Source organism: Notolabrus celidotus, chromosome 4 (genome assembly GCF_009762535.1).
Source record: "Notolabrus celidotus isolate fNotCel1 chromosome 4, fNotCel1.pri, whole genome shotgun sequence".
Classification (NCBI taxonomy): Eukaryota; Metazoa; Chordata; class Actinopteri; order Labriformes; family Labridae; genus Notolabrus; species Notolabrus celidotus.
Window position 1 is genome coordinate 5041281 of NC_048275.1, and position 27937 is coordinate 5069217.

At 44.7% G+C, this 27937-nt stretch overlaps 2 protein-coding genes across 3 annotated transcripts in view; both read right to left on the minus strand.

Moving 5' to 3' along the window:
• Positions 1 to 526: 526 nt before the first annotated feature.
• Positions 527 to 27937, minus strand: part of LOC117811510 (arginyl-tRNA--protein transferase 1) — a 94275-nt gene continuing 66864 nt past the window's right edge. For both annotated transcript variants that reach the window (XM_034681834.1, XM_034681835.1), the window contains exons 11-12: positions 12997 to 13117; positions 527 to 1286 (exon numbers count right to left, since the gene is read on the minus strand). In XM_034681834.1, coding sequence (XP_034537725.1) covers positions 1108 to 1286; positions 12997 to 13117 — 300 coding nt within the window. In that variant the 3' untranslated portion in view covers positions 527 to 1107. The remainder of the gene's footprint in view (positions 1287 to 12996; positions 13118 to 27937) is intronic.
• Positions 14601 to 15055, minus strand: LOC117811511 (stathmin-1-B-like). The gene has a single exon (XM_034681836.1). It carries the CDS (start codon positions 15035 to 15037, stop codon positions 14624 to 14626), a length of 414 nt encoding a protein of 137 aa, XP_034537727.1. The 5' UTR covers positions 15038 to 15055; the 3' UTR covers positions 14601 to 14623.

Here is a 27937-nt window from a genome sequence, read left to right on the forward strand (position 1 = left end):
TAACATGGGGCTCTATGGGGACTGACTCACTGCAGGAGACACACTCTAGTGGACACTGGAGGAACTGCAGGTTTTGGGACCTTGGAACTTTTGGATGTCTGTTGTCACTGTGTTGTACTTCCTGTTTAAATTTGCAGCACCTTTTATTACAGGTTTCAGATGATGTTTCTTTACAGAGACATAGACTTCATGACCTCCACATGTTGTTTAAAGTTAATCTTAAGACCAGACACTGAGCCGAGTCCGTCTCTGGCTCAGATCTGTTCTGCTGCTGACTCTGTTTTGGGGCTGAGAGTCTGATGGTGATCATATATCTGACACCTGTTCCTCGGCCTGACTCAGGCTCTAATCTGTGGGTGTGTATGTGCAGCGGGACACATGTGCAGACTACTGTATGTGTAAGAATGCACAGTGTGTGCCAGCAGAGGATTCTTCTCATGTTATTGCCTTGTTCCCTTAATCCTGCAACAAGTGGACCCAGACTCTGATGTATAATTAGCCTGCAAAGAGAACCACGAAGTCCAGAGAGGGAATATACAACCCTTTATTTGGTTTAACCAAAAACAACAGTGTTCATATTAAAAGAAAGCAAACAAAGACATAAATATAAGACAGGACAGACAGTGCGCTCTGAGCTTCACATTGACCCGGTGATGAAAGTCTTTACTACGCTGGGGTGTGGTTTGAGTCAGCAACTGAGAAGATAAAATATAAAAGAGGAGGAGACGAACAGAGGAGAGAGCTGTCACTGACGGTCTCTAACAGCATCATTACGCAGCATTCAGGGTTTAAATGATGAGGTGGAATAAAGATCTGAGTCCCTGTGGGGGGCGGTGAGACAAAATAAAGCACAGAAACAAACAGATTCAGGATCATCTGTGAAATCATTTAAACTCAATACGTGTAAAAAGATGATCGCCGTGGTCAATGAGAGCGTGGATACAGACAAACAGCAGTGATTGGCTCCTTCGAGAAGCTAAATATGAGACTACAGAGAAGAGGCAGCAGAGAGCACGTCCACAGACGGACACACAGACAAAACACTGCTGGGAGGTGTGTGTGTGTGTGTGTGTGTTTCTGCAGGTTATAAAAGGTGCACAGGTGTGTTCAGGCGCGGTACAGCAGGATCCTCTCGGCACAGTCCTGACCCACCAGCCCGGCGTACTGCTGCACCTCCGCCTCGTCGCTGGAGCCTTTACGCTTACGGGAGTAGACGGCGTACGGCATGACGGTCCGCCGGTACAGGACCAGAGCTCGGCCCACGTCCTTCAGCAGCCGAGCGTCTCCTGCACACACACAGAGACACACACACACACACACAGAGAGAGAGAGGGGGAAAGTAATAAGAACCAGAGTACACACATCAGGCTCCGTAAACACTGTCCTTATTTTCCCTCTCTTATGCGTTAACCTCTCGGTGACTTGGCACAGACGCTCCGTTATTCCCAGAAGCTGTTGGAGGAGCTCAAAGTGTTTTAATGCCCTGAACCTGGAGTCCCGGCGGTGCCACGGTGGTGGAGCGGCTTGTTACAGTCCGCCTCCTCGCTCCCCCGCTGGCTCACCAAACTCAGCGCTTTCTCCAGGTCCCGAGTCCAGTACTCTGCCAGCTCCCCGTTAGCAGAGCGAACACTTCCCTGCGCTCGTTCAACGGCTCAGAACGACCCTCTGGAGAGCACGGTGGAAAGAAGTGGAAAGTAAATGATGACCCTCGCTCTGACACTGAAACCGCGAGCCAAGCTGCCCACAGCCGGCGCCAAGAGGACACGCAACGAGGAGCACAGCAGGGAGGATCCACAGACCGAGCACGCTGCACAGGCACGCAGGTTTACTGTCTTACTGTTCAGTTTGACAAACTTTTATTATACCTGGAGTTTCCTCAGACAAACCTGACCTCTCATAGTAAACATTCAGCTTCTTTTTAAAGAGGTCACCATCCAGGAACCTGAAAATACGATGTATTAAACCTTCTGTCTCCACTTATCATAACTACTTTACTATCATACAGATTTAATGTTCCTCTGAATCATCTTTAACTATAAACCTAAACCTTAAAACCCCTCTAGAACACTACGCTCCCAACATGCAGGCCTGCTCAAGTCTCTAAAAGTAGTATGGGAGGTAGAGCCTTCAGTTATCAGGCCCCTCTCCTTTGGAATCATCTACCAGTCAGGGTCCAGGAGGCAGACACCCTCTCTACTTTTAAGAGTAGGCTTCAAACTTTCCTTTTTGATAAAGCTTATAGTTAGAGCTGGATCAGGCTTGGACCAGCTCTTAGTTATGCTGTTATAGGCTTAGACTGACACACTGGGATCCTGTCTTTCCCTCTCTCTCCTCTCTCTGCCTGTCTCTTACTTTAACTCTTCCTGTCCCATTAAAGTTACTAACCATAGACCTTTCTGGAGTCCCTGAGCTCCCTTGTCTCGTAGGTTCCTCTGGATCTCTGCTGTAGATTCCTTTTTTGGGTCTTTCTTTCTTTCTCGCTTTTCTTCATTATTTCTTTCTTTCTTCCTTTCATTTAATCTTTCTTGCTTTCTCTCCTTCTTTCTTTTCTTGTCCTTTCCTTCGTCTCGTAGGTTCGTTCTTTTTTCTTTCTCTTTCTGTCCTTTCTTTTCTTCTTTCTTTCTTTCTTTCTTTCTTTCTTTCTTTCTTTCTTTCTTTCTTTCTTTCTTTCACCTTTCATTCCATTCTTCTTTATTTTTTCCTTATACTTTCTTTCCATGTTTCTACATCCTTTATGTCTCCTTTTCTTATCCCCTCCTTTCCTTCTGTCATTCTTTCACCATTTGTTATACTCTTTTTCTTTCTTCTCATCTCCCTCACTTCTCTCTTTTCTTAGACCTTTCTGGAGTCCCTGAGCTCCCTTGTCTCGTAGGTTCCTCTGGATCTCTGCTGCTGTGGATGTGCCAGACTCCAGCTGCTACAACTACTACTATCCGTCTCCCCACTATCATCTCTCTCTCTCTTCATCTCCCTCTATCCCTCTCTCCAACACGGTCTCAGCAGATGTGTGTCTAACATGAGTCTGGTCCTGCTGGAGGTTTCTGCCTGTTAAAGGAAGTTTGTCCTTGCCACTGTAACTTGCTAAATGCTGCAAAGTGCTCTGCTCATGGTGGATTAAGATGAGATCAGACTGAGTCCCGTCTGTAAGATGGGACTGGATCTTATCCGGTCTTGGTGTTGGGTCTTTGTTAATAATAGAACATAGAGTACGGTCTAGACCTGCTCTGTTTGGAAAGAGTCTGAGGAGAACATTTGTTGGGATTTGGGGCCAAACTTTGCAAACAGAGAACACTCAAGCGTCCATTACAGACTCAGTTCATAAAGCTTACAGTTTGAACTCGTTACTTTGCTTCGTGCACAATGATGCAGCTATAAAACGGCTTAAAGATGGAGATATTAGACTGAAGTTAAGTTCACATAAGGTCGTCTGTGCTGAGGATGTGATCCCCAATTTTAAGGGAGGAGCTGTAAAGTTTAGTCCTGAATATAAAGAATCTCTGCAGAGTCTCACTGACACGAACTCCTCCTGAAGAAGCCGCAGGAAAGAGGAGAGCTGGGTATAAACAGAAATCCCTGATGCCCTCCTCCTCCTCCTCCTCTTCTGTAAAGATATTTTCATATTCCAACATTTCTTATTTTCTAACCACACTGTGGATCCATGTTTTATTTATGATCTTCATTTCCTCACTCAGTTATGCCCTAACCGCTGTCTCTAAATCCTGCTGAGTCATGGAACTGAGAATCCCTCTGCACAGAGTTTGACTCTGCGTCCTGGTTTTCGGGTGTTAATGGATGTAAACAGGTTATGTAACCTCACAATCATAACTCAAAATATTTAAAGATTCAACGCTTCCTTAATCACTTCAGCTTCCTTCAGCTCGTCCGTGAGCGTCCTCATGTTCTTCATCAGAGTGACAGATGCTTACACAGAGCTACACTCGTATGTGTGACGGCGTTTGAAGCAGCAGAGTCCTCTCCGGCGTTAAGGAGCCCGTTAACCTCGCAGAAACAGAACAGAGGGCCTCATCGCTGTCTCCGACTCCAAACATCCGCTCCTCGCATAAACAACTCTCCCTTTCTGAGGAGCTCCAGACCCCTCTCTCTCTCCAGGCCCACCGGACGTTCAGCGACACGCCGCTCTGAGGTCACTGCTCCCCGGGGTCGGGGGTTCAAGGGTCGGGGGGAAGAGGAGTGGTGAGGGTCAGAGCTGATTCGAGGGGCCCTGACACCTCGCCACGCTTCTCCCGCTCTTCACATCAGGCTCAGAGTTTCAAACACTCGATGACTCCGGAGGCCGGTCAGAGGAAGGCCACCGGGTTATGACCGCTTCCTCTGACCTGATGTTGCAAATCCAAAATAAAGCTAAGGCCTGAAAGAGAGCTGAAGCGCTGCGTGGTAAGACGAGACCTAGGTTCAAGCCCCTGTGTTGGCTCACATCCGCAGTTCAAGACCTTAAATCTTTGAATGTGACCGTGAGTCTTGACCTCCATGTTTAAGAAAGAAACTGGGAACTTCCTGAAGGACAAAAGGTTTGATAGCTTTTCTTCTTAAAACGACACAACGAAAGAAAAGAAGAGAGGAGATGAAACCGCTCCTTCTGCTCTCTGAGGAAGAACACCATCACCTGTTGGAGGAACCCAGCAGAGCAGAGAGGCTCTGGCGTGTGACACAGGACGAACAGGTAGAGAGCTGAGGGGATGATGAGGTGCGTTCTCTTCCTCTTCATGTTTCAGCTTCACTCTCTGAACTCTCAGACTCTGCAGACTCTCGTCAGGCTTGTTCTAAACTTTTGTTTCTCTGTGTTGAAATCTTCCTGAGAGTCTGACTCAAAATAATGATCTCAGATAATCAAATAAACATCCTGAGCGTTCTGAACTTGTTGACTTCTAGCTTACACAAACAGCAGTACTCGACAGTCACGTTGTGTGTGTGTGTGTGTGTGTGTGTGTGTGTGTGTGTGTTGAGCGTCTGATCGGCGCCTGCTGGACGCACTCGAAGGTCTCGGGCTGGGAACTCGTGTCCCTCCTTTCGGACTGTGTTTATCCTGCAGAGCGAACAATGCCCCGACTTCTCTCTCTGTCAGGCAAACACTGATTATGAGTGTGTGTGTGTGAGATGGTTCATATGTGCTGTGTGGTGTGTGTGTGTGTGTGTGTGTGTGTGTGTGTGTGGTCGTAACGAGGCCCCTGGGCGCTCGATGTGTCAGAAACAGGCGTGTAATCAATGTGAGCCTGCGTTGGACAGAGCAGTGTAAACTTTAGATTAGCTGTCTTCACACACCTCGTTAGGACGGCTCTGTGACCCGGTCACACGATCCGAACGCACGACCAGCGCCCCGATATCCACTCACCCCATAGTCTGTCTCACATGAGGTCCTAAGACAAGCTTGAGGGGACGACGCAGAAAAACAAGTCCATGCAATTGTTCCCTCCAGGTTGGATTACTGTAACTCCCTCTTATCAGGCTGCCCTAATAAGTCTCTAAAGACTCTTCAGCTGGTCCAAAACGCTGCAGCTAGAGTACTGACTAGAACCAGGAAGAGAGAGCACATCTCTCCAGTGTTAGCATCTCTACTCTGGCTCCCCATTAAATCTAGACTAGAATTTGAAATCCTTCTTCTGACCTACAAAGCTCTTAATGATCAGACACCTTCATATCTTAAAGAGCTCATAGTGTCCTATTACCCCTCTAGAACACTACGCTCCCAACATGCAGGCCTGCTCATCGTACCTAAAGTCTCTAAAAGTAGTATGGGAGGTAGAGCCTTCAGTTATCAGGCCCCTCTCCTTTGGAATCATCTACCAGTCAGGGTCCGGGAGGCAGACACCCTCTCTACTTTTAAGAGTAGGCTTCAAACTTTCCTTTTTGATAAAACTTATAGTTAGAGCTGGATCAGGCTTGGATCAGGGCTTAGTTATGCTGCTATAGGCTTAGACTGACACACTGGGATCCTGTCTTTCCCTCTCTCTCCTCTCTCTGCCTGTCTCTTACTTTAACTCTTCCTGTCCCATTAAAGTTACTAACCATAGACCTTTCTGGAGTCCCTGAGCTCCCTTGTCTCGTAGGTTCCTCTGGATCTCTGTCTTAAAATCCTTTTTTGGGTCTGTCATTCATCCTTTCTTTTCTCCTTTCTATCATCCCTTTGTTTTTTCGTTCTTTTTTCTTCATCTTTTTTTCTTTTGCATTCTTTCTTTCTTTTTACTTACTATCTGTCCTTTCTTTTGTTTCTTTCTTTCTTTCTTTCTTTCCTTCTTTCTTTCACCTTTCATTCCATTCTTCTTTCTTTCTTTATTTTTTCCTTATACTTTCTTTCTTTCTGTCTTTCCATGTTTCTTCATCCTTTATGTCTCCTTTTCTTACCCCCTCCTTTCCTTCTGTCATACTTTCACCATTTATTCTACTCTTTTTCTTTCTTCTCATCTCCCTCACTTTTCTCTTTCCATAGACCTTTCTGGAGTCCCTGAGCTCCCTTGTCTCGTAGGTTCCTCTGGATCTCTGCTGCTGTGGACGTGCCAGACTCCAGCTGCTACAACTACTACTATCTGTCTCTCCACTATCATCTCTCTCTCTCTTCATCTCCCTCTATCCCTCTCTCCAACACAGTAGGACACCTTCATATCTTAAAGAGCTCACAGTGCCCTGTTACCTGTCTAGAACACTACGCTCCCAACATGCAGGCCTGCTCATCCTACCTAAAGTCTCTAAAAGTAGTATGGGAGGTAGAGCCTTCAGTTATCAGGCCCCTCTCCTTTGGAATCATCTACCAGTCAGGGTCCGGGAGGCAGACACCCTCTCTACTTTTAAGAGTAGGCTTCAAACTTTCCTTTTTGATAAAGCTTATAGTTAGAGCTGGATCAGGCTTGGACCAGCTCTTAGTTATGCTGCTATAGGCTTAGACTGCCAGGAGAACTGAACACAGGGATTAAATAGAAAGACAAATGGGATTAACAAGGAAAGGAAGGAAATGTGGAAAACTGCAGTTCCTCCAGTGTCCACTTGGGGCTGTAACCCAAAGTGAGACAATCTGCATAGAGCCTCATTTTAAAACGTCCAATTCTTTTGGAGAGTTCTTTTCAACTAATGACAACTGAGACTGGAAATCTTGTTGTATCTGATGATCCCGATATGATGCTCCACACACTGTTCTGATCATTTTCAAGATACAGTGACTCTGCGATAAACGATAAGATGCAGGACTATCATCCATGAAGCATCATCGTATCTGATGAACTGAAGAATATAAATGTTCCTTAATGGTTTAAGCCAGGATTGATGTCATTAGTGTCGTCATGAGGAGTCATGAGGGAGTGACGAGGGCAGTCAAACATGAGGGGAACGAGAGCTGAATGAATCTAAATCAAAACATAGATATATGGAGGCGGTGTGCAGGAGCAGTGGTTTGTGCCTCACGTAGAAGTTAGGCTCCTGGTTTGAGGCAACCAGCACCATGAGCACAGACAGCTTTCAAAACGTAGCTGAGGCAAACCCTTCTCTGCTTCTCCCTCACTAACGGTCACTCCTGGCCTCAGAAAAACAAACATGGCGATGGCTCCAATGCCTCACACCAGGCGCCAGGCCAGTGGGTGACATCAGGGTACGGCCACATCCATCATTTATACAGTCTGCAGTCTGTGGATATCCTTAACCACGACTCTCAGTCAGGACTTCCCCCGGACTCGAGAACAGATTAGCGTGTCTTTATGTCGACCAGGAACAAGCCGCACATAAACAAATGGCTCATTAGCACCGACCACAGAGCGCCATGCTGCTAACCTGACCGAGACACGGGCAAGGCTGACCCGCTGACTGACTGACCACTGGAAAGCTCCAAACCGCCACGACATCCCACAACTTGGGAACAGACGCCAGAGCTACCCATCAGGCCAGAGAGCACTAACATGGACTGACACAGCGTTTGGACAGCCTGAGAAATCTGGACCGGTCTAAGATCAAGAGACAGAGCAGGAACAAGAGAGATGAACAATCTCTGAACACGTGTCAGAGTCGCCTCATTCCTCCTGGGCGGGCGCTGTCACCTTCCAATGAGTCAACAACAAAAGTCATCCAGGAGGGAAAGTGAAGTAGGAAATGTGCAGAGTCTGTATTTCCTCCTTGTTACTTTTTATTATACTCTGTTCTCATAAACTTACCTCATCACACGATGTGACCTCTGAAGAGCGTCCAGGCCAGACACCGCTTTCTCCTTAACGTCTACATTTGTACTGGCTCTCAGTCAGACTATGACCTCACTACAAGCTTCCTCTCCACATAATATATCCTCTCCCTCCTGTCCTCCCCGTCCATCTATCTCCCATTTTATTATATCTCTCTCTCTTCCAGTGCCAGCATGCACCCACCACCCTCCTCCTCCTCCTCCCCCTCTCCCTCTCTCTCTCGTCCAATCTCTATAAAACCCTTTTTATTTAATGCTGCCCCTCTCTCTCCGCCTGTGAGACCCGGTCTGCTTCACCATCCCGTCCCCTCACATTTTTTTTTGTCTTGTCTATCTCTGGTTCTTCCCCGGGTGGTGGAGCAGATTAATAAGGTAAAGTAAGCAGGAGTTGTTGGCCCTCATCCACTCCACCACTCTGGTTAAAGAATGAATGTGCACAAAAATAAATCCTCAATGCACTGAAGTGTTCTGCAAAGTTTTGTCTTGGACTGATTCATCTTATAGATATCGTTCCTCTGGGTCATATATCCAAAAAACAGCACATAAAGTTTCTCTGTTATGAAGATGATACTCTATTCTATTTATCAACAAAACAGTAAACAAAACTCGAAGCACGCCTTAAAGATAGAAAAACCTGATGACCAGAAGTTTCTGCTTCTTGGCCCAAATCAGGATTTATCCTCAAACTCCCACATCCAACACATTTCAAAGACGGACTTTATTCACCTTTGCAGTTTGACAAAAATCAGACGCATCCTGTCTCAGGTTGGATTACTGTAACTCCCTTTTATCAGGCTGCCCTAATAAGTCTCTAAAGACTCTGCACCTCGAGTACGGACTAAAAAGGCAAGAATCTGACCTACAGAGCTCTTAATGATCAGACACCTTCATATCTTAAAGAGCTCATAGTGCCCTGTTACCCCTCTAGAACACTACGCTCCCAACATGCAGGCCTGCTCATCGTACCTAAAGTCTCTAAAAGTAGTATGGGAGGTAGAGCCTTCGGTTATCAGGCCCCTCTCCTTTGGAATCATCTACCAGTCAGGGTCCGGGAGGCAGACACCCTCTCTTTAAGAGTAGGCTTCAAACTTTCCTTTTTGATAAAGCTTATAGTTAGAGCTGGATCAGGCTTGGACCAGCTCTTAGTTATGCTGCTATAGGCCTAGACTGCTATAGACCTGGACTGCTATAGGCTTAGACTGCTATAGATTTGGTCTGCTAAAGGCTCAAACTGCTATAGGATCAGATTGCTATAAGCTCAGACTGCTATAGGCTCAAACTGCTATAGACTCAAACTGCTATAGGCTCAGACCACTATAGGCTCAAACTGCTATAGGCTCAAACTGTTATAGGCTCAGACCGCTTTTGGCTCAGACTGCTATAGGCTCAGACTGCTGTAGGCCCAGACTGCTATAGGCTTAGACTGCTATAGGCTCAAATTTTTGTAGGCTCAGACTGCTTTTGGCTCAGACTGCTATAGGCTCAAACCACTATAGGCTTAGAATGCTTTAGGATCAGACTGCTATAGGCTAAAACTGCTATAGGCTCAGACTGCTATAGACTAAAACTGCTGTAGGCTCAGACTGCTGTAGGCTCAGACTGCTATAGGATCAGACCGCTATAGGCTCAGACTGCTATAGGCTTAGACTGCTATAGACTAAAACTGCTGTAGGCTCAGACTGCTGTAGGCTCAGACTGCTGTAGGCTCAGACTGCTATAGGCTAAAACTGCTGTAGGCTCAGACTGCTGTAGGCTCAGACTGCTTTAGGATCAGACCGCTATAGGCTCAGACTGCTATAGGCTCAGACTGCTATAGGCTTAGACTGCTATGGACTCAGACTGCTGCTCCAGACTGCTTAGAACTGATTGCTTGATCATGCTCTGAGAATGCAGGCCTGTTCATGGCATCTAAAGTATCTTAAACTAGTATGGGAGGTAGAGCCATGACTAAGTTAATCCTTCTCTTTTCTACCATTTTTTAAGGCAGATTGCTTTTCACCAAACAGTCTGGTACTGTGAGGAGCTTCTCCCCTTAAAAAGGCAGATTTGATCGATTAATTTAGAGTCCCTGTGAGGAGCATGGTTAAGAATGTGGTCTAGATCTACTCCTGAGGTCATCAGAGTCGTGAGAGTACTTAAGTAATGTTTGAGTGATATAGAATTACACATATCAAAAGAGGAAAGTCATACCAACAGGCTGTAGTTAATTATTTTCCTTAGTAACACAGCATCTTTGCAGTAAACCTTGTTGTACTTTCATAGACTGCATCAGTGAGAGACGTTCTGCTGAGTGTACATGACTATTTGCTTCTAAAAATTGCTGCAGAAACATGAGAGAGTGAGGGAGGAGAGGTTCAAGAAATAATGAGAGAACATACATCTCTCTCTCTCTCTCTCTCTCTCTCTCTCTCTGGCTTTGCACCGCTGCAGAAAACAATCCAGAACGTTTCTCTCTAAACTTTCATACCAGCCGCCTCCCTTGCCCCGATTTCTCACCCCGGCTGTGTCCCAGCAGCCGGCGTCTGCCAGTCTACCTTCCCTATGCGGTTTAATTCTGCTGATATCGCTCGTTCATCTAATACCAACACAGTCCTTTCATAACGACCACGCTGGCTCTGCTCGGACCGAGCGGAGGGATCATTTGGAGTGAAGGCTGTGTGAACGGAGCAGTTTGGCTCTGTTCAGCGAGCGCACCCTGCCCACAGCTTTCAGTACAACATCTCAGTGAAACACAATCAGATGTTAACACAAGAGTTCAGAGGTTCATCCAGAAGGAGAGGATCCAAGACCAGGGCTTGTGGTGGCAGGTCAACATTTGTTCAGTCGGATTCAATTTGAACATGAAGCTTTTACAGCTTTTTATATTGTAAGATCTTCACAACACCAAACTACTGCTTCAGTTAGATTTTTGACCTGAGACACATTTATCAGAGTTTTCTCTGACTAACAGATATTCACCGGACATTACAAACACTTCCAGGAGGATGCTTTCAGACTGCTTCAGTTATTTCACCTTCGTTTTAACCGGACTGAGTGACCTGATTTGAGATTTAGTTGGCTAGTTAGAGGCTAGTTGGCTTGAAGTCCATGAAACCGACCAAAGAGCATTTAGGAAACACTGATTATCAATAAAGAGACACTTTAAACTGCCTGGTCCTTTTACTTCGTAGAGGAGGAGACCTCTGTGGATAATTGAGGCACCTGATAATAAGCCAGATGGCCTCATTTAAAAGTCCAGGGTGCGCTGCAGAGCATGTTTTTATGTGCAACAGCTTATCTCGTCTGTTCGCTCAGCAGGCGAGGAGATGTCTGTGAGAGATGGCCGGTGGGGGATCATTCTGCAGAGTTATCCAACTTCACTCTGTTTTAAAATGATGCAGAAAATAAACAAAAGAGCAGCCAACAGGTCAGTGGACTCAAGGTCCTCTGTGCGACGGGCCAACGAGGGCAGTCACTCCGCAGCAGCACAAACCGTTTCCATCTGGAGGAACAGGCTGCAAATCCAGAAGCATGTGCAAGAGTCTGAAACAAATGCAACGATAAAAAGGTAATGCAAATGAAAGGATGTGATGCTAAAAGATGAACTGAAGCGCTGCAAATCCAGCCGTACCGATGGAGGAGCTGCAGGCCTGTTGGGGCCATGATTACTGTGTTTGCTGATGATGCAGTTGTTTCTGATTTCTGCAGCATGTTTCAGACATTGCATTTCTGAATCTGTCGCCTGTTTTCCTCCTGATGGACTCATTTGGATCGTTGAAGTGTGATGGCCTTTGTTTGCCACCGTGCTTCTAGACATAATCCTCAAACTGAAATTGAATACACCGTCGTACAATGAGTGATGTTTCATATCTTTCTCCCCGAGTCCCTGAGCTCTCGTCTTGTAGGCTTAGTCTGCTATAGGCTTAGACTGACACACTGGGATCCTGTCTTTCCCTCTCTCTCCTCTCTCTGCCTGTCTCTTACTTTAACTCTTCCTGTCCCATTAAAGTTACTAACCATAGACCTTTCTGGAGTCCCTGAGCTCCCTTGTCTCGTAGGTTCCTCTGGATCTCTGCCGTAGATTCCTTTTTTGGGTCTGTCCTTCATTCATTCTTTTCTTCTTTCTATCATCCCTTTGTTTTTTTCGTTCTTTCTGTCTTTCTTTTCTGTTTTTCATTTTACCTTTCATTCCATTCTTCTTTCTTTTTTCCCTTTCCCTTACTTTCTGTCCTTCTTTTTTCTTTCCTTCTTTCTCTATTTTTTCTTTTGTATTCTTTCTTTCTTTTTCATCTTTTATGTCTGCTTTCCTTTTCTCGTCCTTTCCTTCAATCATTCTTTCACCATCTATTCTACTCTTTTTCTTTCTTCTCCTCTCCCTCACTTTTCTCTTTTCATAGACCTTTCTGGAGTCCCTGAGCTCCCTTGTCTCGTAGGTTCCTCTGGATCTCTGCTGCTGTGGACGTGCCAGACTCCAGCTGCTACAACTACTACTATCCGTCTCCCCACTATCATCTCTCTCTCTCTTCATCTCCCTCTATCCCTCTCTCCAACACGGTCTCAGCAGATGTGTGTCTAACATGAGTCTGGTCCTGCTGGAGGTTTCTGCCTGTTAAAGGAAGTTTGTCCTTGCCACTGTAACTTGCTAAATGCTGCAAAGTGCTCTGCTCATGGTGGATTAAGATGAGATCAGACTGAGTCCTGTCTGTAAGATGGGACTGGATCTGATCCTGTCTTGATGTTGGGTCTTTGTTAATAATGGAACATAGAGTACGGTCTAAACGGTCTGGATGTTGAAAAGTTTGGTCTCCTCCAGTTTCAGACATCAGAGATTTGCGTTGTTGTACCTGCATCAGGATCCTGGTTGAAGCGAGCGTAGCGGGAGTTCTCCAGCTGGGGAAGGCATCGCTCGATCGATACCCAGGCGTAGGTTTCTGGGCACAGGAGGTCTGAAGGCCGGTACTGCCCCTGAGGAGGAGAGAGAGACGATTAAACTCCAGAGATAAAGGTTGAAATGGTTTGTTATTGGCCTTTCTTTTACATTTTACATCAACAACAAACAGTTTGAAGACTTCACCCTGGTTCTTCTGACATGATCCACTGATGTCTATAAACACTGCGCTCACACTCAGGTGTTGACCTTCAGGGTTAAAGGTCAGTCAGGTTGTAAACTGACCTCAGAGTCAGGATCGGGATGAGACCGGAGTCACACTGTGTCTGTTGGACTCTTTTGTTGGAGTCATGCCTCCGTGTGTGAGCAGGAAATGTAAACAAAGCAGCATATTGTAATGTGTGCTTGTGAAACGGGTCCGAGTGTTTGACCTAACATTTTGGATGGAAAGTAAACCAAGCTGAACGAAAAACAGCTGCAGGGGGAGAAAGAAGGGAGCGATGGAGAGAAGGAGAGAGAGAGAGAGAGTCCTATTATCAGAGCGCTGCGTTCTATCACTCGGCTCCAAGCAAACACACGCTGCAGATCTGTAAACAAGCAGGCGCCCGCTGCATCCTCTCAACACACACACTCCGGGATTTAAAGTGTGTGAGACGTTAAACTGCAGGGCGAAGACTCCAGCGTGTCATGATACAGTTTCTGAACACGGAAGAGGTCAAAGGTGACGACGCTTTGAATCCCAGAGCTCTGAATGTGCAGGACTAAAGGAGTCCTGCTGCAGAGCGTGACCCGTCTGTCGTTAGCTCCACATGGAAAATATGTTGGCCTGTTTTTACACGCAGGACGGGATGAGCAAGAACGAGGACGCTTTACAGTGAGTGAAGGAAAAGAAAAGAGGACGTCCAGACCTGCAGATACCTCCATGATCTGCACCCTCATAGAGTCAGACATGTTTACAGAACCATGAAGCCTTGGGTTTCAATATTATAAACGTTAAAAGAAAGCTCGTCATGCAGCCAGATACTTGAGAGTCTGCAACATCATGCTCTTTCAGTTGGAGTGAGCACCTTGAAAGATCATATGTTTGGTTTTCTGGAGCCTTTTTTCATGAATGCACTTCTGATAATCTACAAAAGCTCCGGACAGTTGTGACGTTAGAAGTTTTTCCTGTCATGGGAAGGAAACAAGACATCCACGATGAAGGGGGGAACCACAGTCTGACACCGCAATGACAGTTTCTGTGTTTAAATCAATGCTGCATGTATTCGGGTGTGATGACAGTATCAATGAATGAGCGGTGAGCAGATAGGAGGATGGAGCAGCTTCATTATGTGCACAAAGATCACACCAACGATCAACATCACCTCGCTAACTGGACAGCAGTTACCTGAGTTTTTATGAAAGCATTCGTACGTTCACTCACACGGACTTCCTGCCTAATTATTACAAAGCTGAAGTTTGTCTTTATGCAGAGGACACTTGTGTAGGGTTGGTCTCAATAGCCCTGCAGTAATGCAGCAAGAATCAAAATCAATCTTTGGATACTTTAAAAAACACCCTGTACAATCCCCCGATGGTGACTTTCAGTCTTCCGAAGTGCCCTCTTTGGTCTCCTTGTTCTTTCGTACCTCTTCCAACTTCTTGTCCTTCTCCTTGAACTTCTCGTTCATGGCTGCCATCAATGCCGTGCGGTTTTCTTTGTTGGCCTCCATCTTCTGATTGAGTTTCTCCTCTGCCATCTTGCTGAAGTTGTTGTTCTCCTCCATGGCTTTCTGTAGCACCTCCCTTTCATGCTCACGCTTCTCAGCTAGGTTCTTCAGAACCTCGGCTGCAGCATCCGGCTTCTTCTGAATTTCCTCCAGAGACATCTCCTTTGATTTGGGGGGAGACAGGGGGAGGTTGGCATCAGGAGCAGGAGAAGCAAGGATGACCTCAAAGGCTTGGCCTGAGGCCGTCTTGTCAAGCTCCTTAACCTTGATATCTTCAGGGGTTGCCATTGTACGACTGCGCTTCAGGTCAGTGCATGTGATTGAGGAATAGCATAGATATTCAACTGTACTTGCATGAAATCTGGTTGTTTTAGTCAGAATTATGCTAAAATATATTTTGCCCAACTATGTTTAAGTTCCCTATTTAGAGCCAACCTTCAGTTTAGTAAATTCCTGGTTTATTCCTTTTTGAACCCATGGAAAGTTTCCAACTTTGAAAATTTACAGAATTTTGCAACCCTACGTTTGTGTTTATTCATCTGCATCATCTTCAGGTCTTAGCTTATGATTTAGCTGGATTCACACATTCTCTGCACTCCTTCAAACTTTCAGGAGTCAACACAACAAGCTCAACAAGCTTTTCACCTGGACTTTTCCTGACAGACACATTGGACCAATGACTGCAATGGTGGATACATTCAGAATCAGATTCAGAATCAGAAATACTTCATTTATCCCGGGGAGGGAAATGCGGTCATTACAGAGCTCTTATAAACAGAATGTAAGAAAGTCAAAATATTAATAGGAGTAAAATAAAATTCAAATATGAATACATTTAAATCAAATAAAGATCAAATAAAATAGAATAAAATGAAATAATGCATGAATTCAGTCAGTTTTAATCTGAAAGCATCCTTTGAAACAAGAGGAGTCTGAGTTTTGGCGAAAAGGAGCAGAAAGAGGAAGAGCTGTGCAATCAAAGCTCCCAAAGCAGCCTGCAGAGATCCATGCTCTTAGTTTGATTTGGAGCCGATGCATTTATATAATTATTCCAAAAACATCTAAAAACTATTTTAATAATTCGCTTTGTGTTCTGGCCTTTAACCGTCAGTTTTTTCTCTGTACCAAGAAGGCTGAAAGGAAAAAGTCGGGGTGAAAATGTATCTGAAATTTTGAGCTTGTTGTGTTGACTCCTGAAAAGTGTGAGTGTGAATCCAGCTGGATCATAATAAGACCTGAAGACAACACACAAGAGCGTCTTCTGTGTGAAGACGAACTTCAGCTTTAAGTTTGTTTGAAAAAGAAACTAACAAAGAGACTAAAACTGATCCTCAGGGCCTCCCTTTGAGATCCCAGTGAAGCTACATATGTCACCGCTTACAGTTTTTGACCCTCGTCACGTCAGACATGCATCTTCCCGTCACTTGAAGGCGTACACTGCCTGAAAAACACTCCGTCAGGGTGAAGCTAAAGGCTGCAGCATGCTCTAAGTGCTTCTGCTAACAGACGGGCGGAGGAGGAATGTGATGAATGTGAGGCAGAAACGGACTCACACATCGATCGGATGCTCCACAACCTGCAGCCGTCCACGACTGTCAGCGGAGTCCGCCTCACACTCTCACACTCTGCCTCACCTCTTTAGACTCCTTCAACACCATGCAGGGACAGCACACACACACACACACCTGCTGCACACACACACACACACACTCTGCAAGCTGAACTCGACCTTAATGCACAGAAGAAAGGAAGAGAGGAGAAGCAGAAACACAGGTGTGCAAGGAGGAAGAGGTTTATTTTAGAAGACAGAGACAGGAAGAGAGAGAGTTATCCTCTCTCACAATAAGAGACCTTTTGATGAGCAGTTATTCCACGGAGGAGAAGAAGTCGACTTTATCTGCGTCTTTAAAGTAAAGAAAGTTCTGATTCTGCAGGTCTTTATGTCGAATCATAAAACCCAGAGAGACTCTGTGAAGTCTCAACAGGAAGAAAGTTCTCCCTGAATGAAATGAGAGACCGAATGTGGCCATGGCACAGACACAGTTCCTCAATCCTCCCCCTGAAGAGAGGAAAGGAAGAAAGGAAGGATGGAGGAGAGAGAGAGAGAGAGAGAGAGAGAGAGAGAGGACTCTGTTATTAGTGGTCTGGCCCGAGGAGGGAAAAAGAAGAGAGGAAGAAGGAGAGGAAAAGCTCGGTCGGCCGCAAACTATCTGTCAGCTTCTTTTCTTTATTGGACTGAAAGTGAGGAGTGAGCTAACCGCTGAGTTTCCTCATCGTCCTTATCTCTCTCTCTCTCTGGAGCTCAGCGCCTCCCTGCAGCTCCTGCTCGCTCAGAGAGACTTCTCCTTTGTACACGAACCCCGCAGAGAAAGCAGGGGATGGTTTTTACAGACGGAGATCAGTGTGTGGACGTCCTGAGGGTTACCACCGCCGCACGACTTTCCAGGCGAGGAACTCTTTCTGCTTTGCTCCTCCCACAATAATCATCCATCATCCATCACCTTCATCACCATCCCCTCCTTCTTCTTCTGCGCTCGCATGTTCAGACGGATACAGAGGTGACGCCGATGACTGACGTCCTCTGAAAGGCTCGTTTGGAGAGCGATGAAAAGCAAGAGGAGGAAACGTGTAGAAACATCAGCAGACAGAGGAGAGAGAGAGGGAAAGAGAGGGAGAGAGAGGGAGGGGGAGAAAACGAGGTGCAGATGACTAAAAGGATGGTATTTAACGTCACAGAGACATGGAGCGAGGCGAGCTGATGGGAGTGATAGGTGCAGACTGAGTGCCAGCGTGGAACGAGAGGGGGGGCTGGAAAAAGACAAGAGCTGAGCAGATCCAGAAAAACAGAGCGAGAGAGAGAGAGAGAGAGAGAGAGAGAGAGAGAGAGAGAGAGAGAGAGAGAGAATGTAAACTGTTTATTTGTCTTTGTTTGCCTCTGTTTATTAATCAAAGGTCAGAGGTCGCCGTTTATTGGAAAGCAATCCTCCACCGTGCACGTTCCCCCGTGAGCTCAGCTTTAACAAGACAGGAGGAGGATTACTCGTTTGAATAACGAGCTGCTGCAGAGTAAACAATGACACAAGCTGCAGTAAACACACACTCACACACACACACAAGCGTAGTTACACAACACCGCGCACATCCTCATCACAGCCACCATCACACCGTCAGAGAGCCGAGGCCCTGCAGTCAGAGAGACTTTATAACCAACCACTCAAACATCTGTCACCTCGCTCCTCTCCTTCACTCACGTCCGTCTCTTTCTCACACGACGGCGCCCGAGGCCGGCTCGTATGATTTATATGAAAGGCAGTTAATCAGACACATAAATCGAGCGCTTCGCTGCAGGAGAGGAATCCCTGTGAAAACTGAAACCGTCTTTACATTCTGCAAGAATCCCTCCTGCACACTCTGAGCGAGGAGGGAAAAAAACATCTACTGGATGACTGAAATACTGGGTATATTGATGCATGAATTAGCATCAGATTTAAAAGCAGATGTATTAAAATGTTTGTTTAGCTGCTGTTAAAACTGTAAATAAAGTCTGTTTTAATCTGAAAGCATCCTGTGGAACTAAGGAGGTCTTAGTTTGGGAGAAAATAAGGAGCAAAGAGAGGAAGAGTGGTGCAATCGAAGCTTCCCGCAGAGATTCTTTCACTGTGATTTGGAGCAGATGCATTTATGTGATTATTCTAAAAGTCATCAAACCACTTTAATAATAAGCTTTTAGATCGAGCCTGTAATTGAAGTTGTTTCTCTGGTTTAATTTCCTGATCAGTTTCAGCTTTTTGTCCTGGAGGAGTCGTTTGTTCTGCAGCCATAAAACCAGAAAACATAAAAACATTTGGAACAAAGACACAAGAGAACATCAAGTTACCACAGGATGGTCTTTTTACAATTAAACTTAGGACTTTTATAATCTGGGATGTCATTTGGAGTAATTTCTTTTTAGCCCTGGATTGCATTATTACCATTGTTTTAACATCATTTTATTTTATTTTAATCTATTGTGTTCAAATGTAATTTATTTTATTTTATTCTATCTTTTTTAAATTATATCTTAATTTGGTATGCTAATCTATACTATCTTAATTTATGTTATTCTATCTAATTTTATATTGTTTTATTTAATGTTATTTATTTCATTTTATTACATGATATTGTTATTATTTATTTTATTTTATTTTATCTTAATTCTTATTTATTCCGACTTATTTTATGTTATTCTATTTTTATTTTATTCTGTCTAATTTTATGTTATCTATTTTATTTTATATTGTTTATTTAATGTTATTTATTTTATTTTATTCCATGATATTGTTATGTTTTATCTTATTCCATCTTATTTTATATCAGTTATTTATTATTTTATTCTATCTTATTTAATGTTATTATATTTTTTATTATATTTTTTATCTTATTTTATTCTCTCTTTATTCTTATTTTATTCTGACTTATTTTAAGTTATTATATTTTTATTTTATTGAATCTTATTTTACTTTATTCTGTCTTATTATATGTTGTTATATTTTTATTTTATCCTATTTTATGATATCTTATTATGTGTCATTAATTATATTTCATTCCTTTTGTTTTTGAACAAAGTACAAATCTAAAAAAGTAACTTTAGGATCTAGAGAATCGTGATGATCACTTTTCTTTTAAACTGATCTATAGATCAGTTATCACTAAACGCAGCGTTCTGAGCTCTGGTTTTATATCGGAGGAACTGGTGAGGATGAGGTTAATCTTCATCTCACCGTGGCAGAATCAGGGTTCAGAGCGATCCTCTTTCAGGGTGCTGGAGTAAAAACCAGGAGGTGGACTGTGAGGAGGTTTCTCTTCCTGAATCTACACATCTGCTGCTGATTTCCTGCTCATATCTCCAGTGGAGTTTCACCCCCCTGCCCCTTGCTGAGGTGTCCCCCTGTGTGAGTGTGTGTGTGTGTGTGTTTGTGAGTGTGTCTGTGTGTGTGATGTGAAACCTGGCCCTGTAGAAGGTCTGCATGCAGCCTCAATGACTCTATTCTTATGCACAGTATCAGTGGAGCTTAAATCTCTACAGGACAGAGCAGCCGGTTAAACATTAATCTGCTGGTTAGCTGAACACACACTTCAGTGTGAGAGCGAGCGGCTCCATCAGTGTGTACGACCACGATGTGGTCACTGCTGTGAGACCTCTGCTGAACCCAGGCTAAAGATATAACACCCCAAAATAACACAAAAAGAGCCTGTTCCACACAACAGCATGGGGTGTTACTCTGTGCGGCTTTCAGCGCCCCCTGTGGACAAATAGAGTTCTGATCTTGTTGAAGGTACCAACCTGTAGAGAACAAGTATTGCCCTCTTGTCTACCTCACACTATTTATGTATCAGTGAGGTGAATGTTTGCCCTGAGACATGTAAACAGAAGCCCTGGTTTCTTTGTAAACTGTGTTTTTCTTTGTTGTTTTATGTCTTTGATCTGTTCCCTTCTATTCTATTCTGCTTTGATCTGTTCCCTTCTATTCTATTCTGCTTTGATCTGTTCCGTTCTATTCTGCTTTGATGTGTTCCATTCTATTCTATTCTCGTTTAACCTGTTCTATTCTATTCTGCTTTGATATGTTCCATTCTATTCTATTCTGCTTTGATCTGTTCTATTCTATTCTGCTTTGATATGTTCCATTCTATTCTATTCTGCTTTGATCTGTTCCATTCTATTCTCCTTTGATCTGTTCCATTCTATTCTGCTTTGATCTGTTCCATTCTATTCTCCTTTGATCTGTTCCATTCCATTCTGTTCTCCTTTGATCTGTTCCATTCCATTCTGTTCTCCTTTGATCTGTTCCATTCTATTCTGCTTTGATCTGTTCCATTCCATTCTATTCTGCTTTGATCTGTTCCTTTCCATTCTATTCTGCTTTGATCTGTTCCTTTCCATTCTATTCTGCTTTGATCTATTCCATTCTATTCTATTCTGCTTTGATCTGTTCCATTCTGTTCTGCTTTGATCTGTTCCGTTCTATTCTCCTCTATATTTTTGGGGGCTTTTTCGCCTTTATTGTATAGGACAGCTGAAGAGAGACAGGAAATGTGGGGAGTAGACAGCTGGGGAAGATATGCAGGAAATGGTCGTGGCTGGGAATCAAACCAGAGACCCCTGTAGCCTCTGTATGTGGGGCGCTTAGACCGCTAGGCCACCAGCGTCCCCATTCTATTCTGCTTTGATCTGTTCCGTTCTATTCTCCTCTCTGCAGATTGATTTGATATGTCGTGTGTGATCAGGTTGTCCCTGGTGTGTATTTCTATTGTTATGGGGTTTCAGCCAATCAGCATCAAGTATTGAACACAGCCGGGTAATAATCTGCTGTAAACAGGTGAGTTGTTTATAAATTCAGCCGTACAGTTGTCATGAAGAGAGAAATGAGCTATAGAGACCCAAACTGTTTTTGTACCAGGCTGTAAACATGTTTATTTCTGCTGTAACATTTTAACATGGGGCTCTATGGGGACTTCAGTACTACCCTTATCGTTCTCTCTTGGTTTCAGGATTAGTAGTGAATGGATTTTAGGTCAGCATTAAGTATTTGTCTGTTTGGGTCAAATGTTCATGTTCTGGTCACCGTGTCACGTTTATGGTCTCTGTGCCGTATTTTATTCAGACGGTTGTCACACAAATCGATCTGAACCCAGAGGGCTAACAAAGAGTCCCAGTGTGACCCAGAGCCGAGCAGGGTCTAACCCGGGCCGGCCTGGGCCAGCACCCTGACCCAGGGTCACATCCAGCCCGTCTGAGTCAAAAACCAATAAACACAGACCCTGATCCCGACATCCCCACTCTGCCTCACACACACAGCTCTCACAATACAAACTCTCTGTTCCCTAAAACACACCGAGGAGGGGGCCTCACTCTGCTGACGGACACACGTAAACAGCACAGCTCTCACAAACACACACACAGCTCACACAAACACACACACGCAGCTACACAAATAACACACAGACCAGGCCGGGAGGACAGATGGACAGCAGCACTGACAGACACATCCAAACAAACCACACACACACACACTTTCACAGTCTGAGACAACATGTAGCTCTGGACACGTCTGAGGTTTGTGTGTGTGTGTGTGTGTGTGTGTGTGTGTGTGTGTGTGTGTGTGTTTGTGTGTGTGTGTGTGTGTGTGTGTGTGTGTGTGTGTGTTTGGGGAGACTTAGTCTAACTGCTGCTGTTTAAACACTCGGGGCCCACAGCAACCTTTCACCTAACTCCACACATTACCACGGGACGACCTTCAGATAAAACACCCGCCACACGGGCCCCTCCATGATCCCCTCCTCCTCGCTCCCTCCCTCCCTCCCTCCCTCCCTCGCTATGCGTCACAGCTCCACGGATGACAGGTTAATGAGGAGAAAATATTTTTACAGGATCGCATTTCGAGCGAGTCCTGAGAACCAATGGCAGCGCTTTTATGGGCGTCAGCTCAGCCCGGGAACTTTTATCTGTTTATCTGCTCCGGCCCGTCTGACACAGACCACAACCCGCTAACTGCAGGCAGAGCCACAGCGCCTAATCTCTGCATTAAACCCACCTCAGACCTCAGACCTCCACCCACACAGAGTGGAGCTGTTTCTGAGAGAGAGTCTGCCCAGTAATATATTTTATCTACTACAGGAAGGAACAGAGTACAAAAGGTTTGGAGTTAGAGCTGCCTCAGGTTTGGACCAGCTCTTAGTTATACTGCTATAGGCTTAGACTTCTATAGGCTTAGATTGCTATAGGCTTAGACTGCTATAGGCTTAGACTTCTATAGGCTTAGACTTCTATAGGCTTAGACTTCTATAGGCTTAGACTGCTATAAGCTCAGACTGCTATAGGCTCAGACTGCTATAGACTCAGACTGCTTTAGGCTTAGATTGCTTTAGGCTTAGATTGCTTTAGGCTTAGACTGCTATAGGCTTAGCCTGCTACAAGCTCAGACTGCTTTTGGCTTGGACTGCCACAGGCTCAGACTGCTATAGGCTCAGACTGCTATAGGCTCAGACTTCTATAGACTCAGACTGCTTTAGGCTTAGACTGCTACAGGCTCAGACTACTATTGACTCAGACTGCTACAGGCTCAGACTACTGTTGATTCGGACTGCTATAGACTCAGACTGCTATAAGCTCAGACTGCTATAGGCTCAGACTGCTATAGACTCGGACTGCTATAGACTTACACTGCTGGGGGAACTGCCACACTGGGATCCTGTCTTTCCCTCTCTCTCCTCTCTCTGCCTGTCTCTTCCTTTAACTCTTCCTGTCCCATTAAAGTTACTAACCATAGACCTTTCTGGAGTCCCTGAGCTCCCTTGTCTCGTAGGTTCCTCTGGATCTCTGCTGCTGTGGACGTGCCAGACTCCAGCTGCTACAACTATTACCATCCGTCTCCCCACTATCATCTCTCTCTCTCTTCATCTCCCTCTATCCCTCTCTCCAACACGGTCTCAGCAGATGTGTGTCTAACATGAGTCTGGTCCTGCTGGAGGTTTCTGCCTGTTAAAGGGAGTTTGTCCTTGCCACTGTAATTTTGTACTCAGAGATTTTGATACAGTACGTTTAGTCCTCTTCACACCCTGCTCCACATTCCCTCGTTAGCTGAGTAGAAGTGAACTGTTGCCTCCTCTGGTTATCAAAGATCTGAGCGCGTCTGGCAGAGCGGGCGTTTCAGACGGAGCGGCGCAGCTGCAGCGGGTTAGAAAATAAATAGAGAAGTTAACGTGAACACAAACACCTCTGGCTCTGCTCAGCATGACACCTTCACTAACTCTCATTCTCACCCTCCTGACCTTCACACCTTCACATCGCTCCACCCCCTCCACCTCCATCCATCCACACACACAGTCAGACTGAATCCTCTGACCCGACCTCCCGACCTCCGACCCCTCAGACCCTCACCCTGTCAGCGCTCCTCGGAGGGGGTGCCAGGCGGCGGGCCCAAACTGCAGCCTGGTAATGATTTGTTAAAAACACACGCCGTGCCAAGCGCAGGAGAGATGACGCGGCGAAAAACGAAGAGAAATTATGAAAAACTTTAAACAAATGTTTCTGCTGAGAGGTGCACTGTTGGTGGTCTCCTGTCGAGCAAAATCAAACAGTTTCTGTCAGACGAGGAGGGGGGAGAGCTGGAGGCAGGGAGAGGGGGTTTGCTTTGGCCCATAAATCTGACAGAGAGGCTGAGAAAGGGCCGGGTTCGGTTTGATCTTATTTTGACGGGAACAAGGTTTGTAACATGAGGATTGTTGGAAGGTAATGCTGCTGGCAAAGTCCAAAATACCTCCTAAAAATCACATTAATAAGACTCCACGTGAGGAAAGACAGAAAAAGAAGGAGAAGAGAGGAGAGGAGAGGAGAAGAGAGGAGAGGAGAGGAGGTCTCAGTGTAAGCATGCAACGGTAACTTTACACCGCCGCCATGCAGCCATGCAACGCTGCATCTCAGCATGCAGATATGACAATCACAGAACGGGAACTAGTCCAGCTTGGTCACAGAGTTCCTCCACGTGAACTAGAGTGTGATCTATCTGCAGCTGAAATCAGTAAAAGGTTGTTCAGTGTGATCCTCCGTCTCTATCAATCTTTCATCCCGACCAGCATGGAGGCTGACGTCTTTAAACAGTCGCTGACAGAAGAATGGAAACAGAAAACAGAGGAGGAGGAGGAATGAAGGGGGGATGATACCTGGACCTGCAAACCTGCAAACTCTGCAACCCTCACAGTTAAATCTCATACAGGCGCAGATTAAAAACACAAGGTTTCACAATGTTTGAGCTCTATAAAATCAGATTTCAAGATGTTGCAATCCTGTTTTTATTATTTTGAATTGTTCAGGAATCAACTGTTTGGAGTGCAGAAAGTTTGAATCAAACTATCACAGATATTTAGAGTTTATATTAAGAGCAAACACAGACACCTTCAGACCCATAAATAAAGACACTGTGTGTATTGTATGAGGGCCTCTGTGGGAAACTCCCTCCTCTACATGCCTCAGACTCACTCAGTGTCACTCTTAATCTGCCGTGATGTAAAATAAGTGACACGCAGAATGAGGGGTCATGCACATACACATGACACACTGTCTGAGCGGGGGCCCTTCAGTGAGAACAACGCGCATGCAGAGTCCTGATCGCTGCAGCTCAGAGCGGTTCGGCGTGTCAGGACCTGCATGAGCGTACCTGCAGAGGAGAGAGGGGGGGGGCGGTCTGAGGGGGAGATCCAGGATGTAAAAACAAAACCCTGCAGGTTATTTACGGCATTACTAGATTCAGGAGAGTTAGAGTTGTACCAAAAAAGCCTTTGATGCCCTACGCCCAAAATAAAAACCACAAATAAAATCAACCTGCTTCCAAAAATCAAACTTCAAAAGTTTCCACCGCCGCCCTGTGGTGCCACCATGATCCTCAGAGCTCACCTCAGCACCTTCCACACTCACTCTACACTCCTGGAAATGTCCTCACATCACTCAGGTGGGATGGATGTTCTCCACTCTTGATGTGTTAGTGTTGTGGAAACGTCCTTTTTACATGTTGGAGTGATTTTGACACACACACAGGAGACAGTGCTCCTCCTCCTGCGTGTGCTCTCCGCGTTGTGAGCCCAGTATTCAGGGCACATCTAACGCAGAGTATACAATCATACACGATGTTATTGATTCTGTTGTTGTCAGTCCAGCTCTCTGACAGCAGGCTTGAAATGTTTTGTGGAGACAACAACAATTGCAAAAACAACGAGGTGATGAAGGAGAGAAAACTCAAATAAGGCCACCATCCGTTAAACATGGAACAACGCTCCACTATAGAGTAAGGTATCAGGAGATATTTAAACAGTGTTCACACAGCAGAGAGCAGCACTGCAGAGGGTAGTTTGTCCAACTTAAGGCTAAACATTTGTATAATGTTCAAGATCAAACCTGAACCAGCTAAAGGGTTTTTAAATCTCTTAACAGAACCTTTTAAAACAGTCTTTCATCGCGTCTTTTCAAATTGTACATGAGGAAAACCATCGTGTGTACGGGCAGAAGTGCGCTCCTTGCTCTGTTGTCTGTAAATCCTGTCTTTGAGAATATCCTCTCTGATGATGTGGAGGTGGATGGGATGCTGTGGATTGTTTTTGAGGCTTCGGACAGCTTTGGGTATCCCTCCTGGTTCTTTTGGCCCCGTACAGTTTTTGTGTGGTCCGGTAATCCTTGATCTCACAGCCCTCTTCATGAAGCTGCTCCTCATCTTCATCAATATTTTTTAGGATCAACTGAAGTTTTATTTCCTGACATTTTGAGCTGCCATGAAGGTAGAAAGATTTAAAGACCAGCTGAGGTACGTCTGCTCCACAGGTCCCGCTAAATGGGAGAGTCCACCTTTAATTACCAGGGGAGATTTAATTACCACTTTAAGGAGATCTAACACTTCAAGAGCTGTTCTCAGAATTACATTAAATAAGTCTATGTTTATATCAAAATAGGATAAATGAGACACTATTTTTACGGGAAACAGGAAAATAATGTAAAATTAGACATTGAGCACCCCCATGGTTTGAATGGAATGATCCACGTTTCATATGCAAATATTCGACTATGAGATTGGCAGTCGACTAAGACTCGTTAGAACCAATCGTCGAATATTCCACTATTTGGGGTCACCCCTACAGTGAACGCATATTCAACGCTTTTGAAAATCATGAACCACGTCTGCTGGGAGGTTCATGTGTGAACATCAAGTCTCTGAGAATAACAGGGCCTGATTTACAAGATTATGTTGGAGTGTCAGATCTCATGTGTAAGAAACAAAGAGACCCTGTGTTTAAAACCAGGAAAATATTAATGAATAATAAATCAGTTTAATTTTCTCTAAAGAACAGAAGAGTTATTACCTCACGAGCAGTAAAGATTGGAATTCTATAAAAAATGCTCCATCACACATAGAAACTTACTTTATCAATATAATAAAACATCAGCAACCTAACAAAAAGCATGTTTCCAATATATACAGAAATCTGTTATTGGATACACCAGACAACACTTTGTATATCAAAACTAAATGGGAGATGGAGTTTAATGTTATAATTGAGGATGAAGAGTGGGAAACAATATGCTCTGGATGTCATAAGGGCATTAATAGTAACAGGTGGAAGGAGTTTGATTGGAAGATGAAGACAAGGTTCTTTAGGACGCCTTCGGTGGTTTCCAAATTTGTAGATAACTCAGCTGCAATATACTGCTGGAGAGAATGTAGAATGGTGGGTGACCACTCGCACATATTTTGGGATTGCCCAAAGTTGCTGCCTTTCTGGAAAGGGATAAAGGGATAAAGAGCGAGATAGATAAAGTTCTGGGAATTTACTTACTATTTACCCCATGTCAGTTTCTTTTAGACATAACCCCTGTAGAAAAATACACTAGAGACCAAGAATACCTATTACATATACTCTTGATGATTGCTAGGAAAATGGTGACAATAAAATGGATGATTTCAGAGCCACCTACAGTGGCACAGTGGAAACAGAAGCTAAGGGAGGTGTATGGAATGGAGGCTCTGACTGCTCAAGTACAACTACGATCTGATAGCTTTGTGAGGAGATGGCTACCTATAGAAAAATATCTTGTTAACTGAAGGGAACCCCTCAATGTGCTACAATGTCTTAAATGTCCACTAAATTACTTTTCACACATTAGTGTTATTCAGCTTTCTAGGCCCTGACGTGTCTCTCTCTCTCTGTATGTTTCTTTTCCTTTTTTTTTTTTCTTTCTCGCACTGTCATACATTTTCTGTGATGTTGTCAAGGAATGTTCTGTATTGTATGTTTTCTCAGTGTTTAAAAAACTGAAAAATAAAAAAAGTTTAAAAAAAAAAGAACAGAAGAGTTAAAGATGTGTGAGACAAAAACCCATCACAGAGATTTATTTTATATCTACATGTTGTTGTTTTTTGTTCTCTGTCAGTCCTGACTGAGAGTTAAAACTTTAATAAAACAAAGTTCTTCTGGGGGCGCTGGGGGCCTAGCGGTCTAAGCGCCCCACGTACAGAGGCTACAGTCCTCGTCGCAGGGGTCGCCGGTTCGATTCCCGGCCGGTCGACCATTTCCTGCATGTCTTCCCCCACTCTCTACTCCCCATATTTCCTGTCTCTCTCCAGCTGTCGTTTCAAATAAAGGCAAAAAGGCCAAAAATATAAC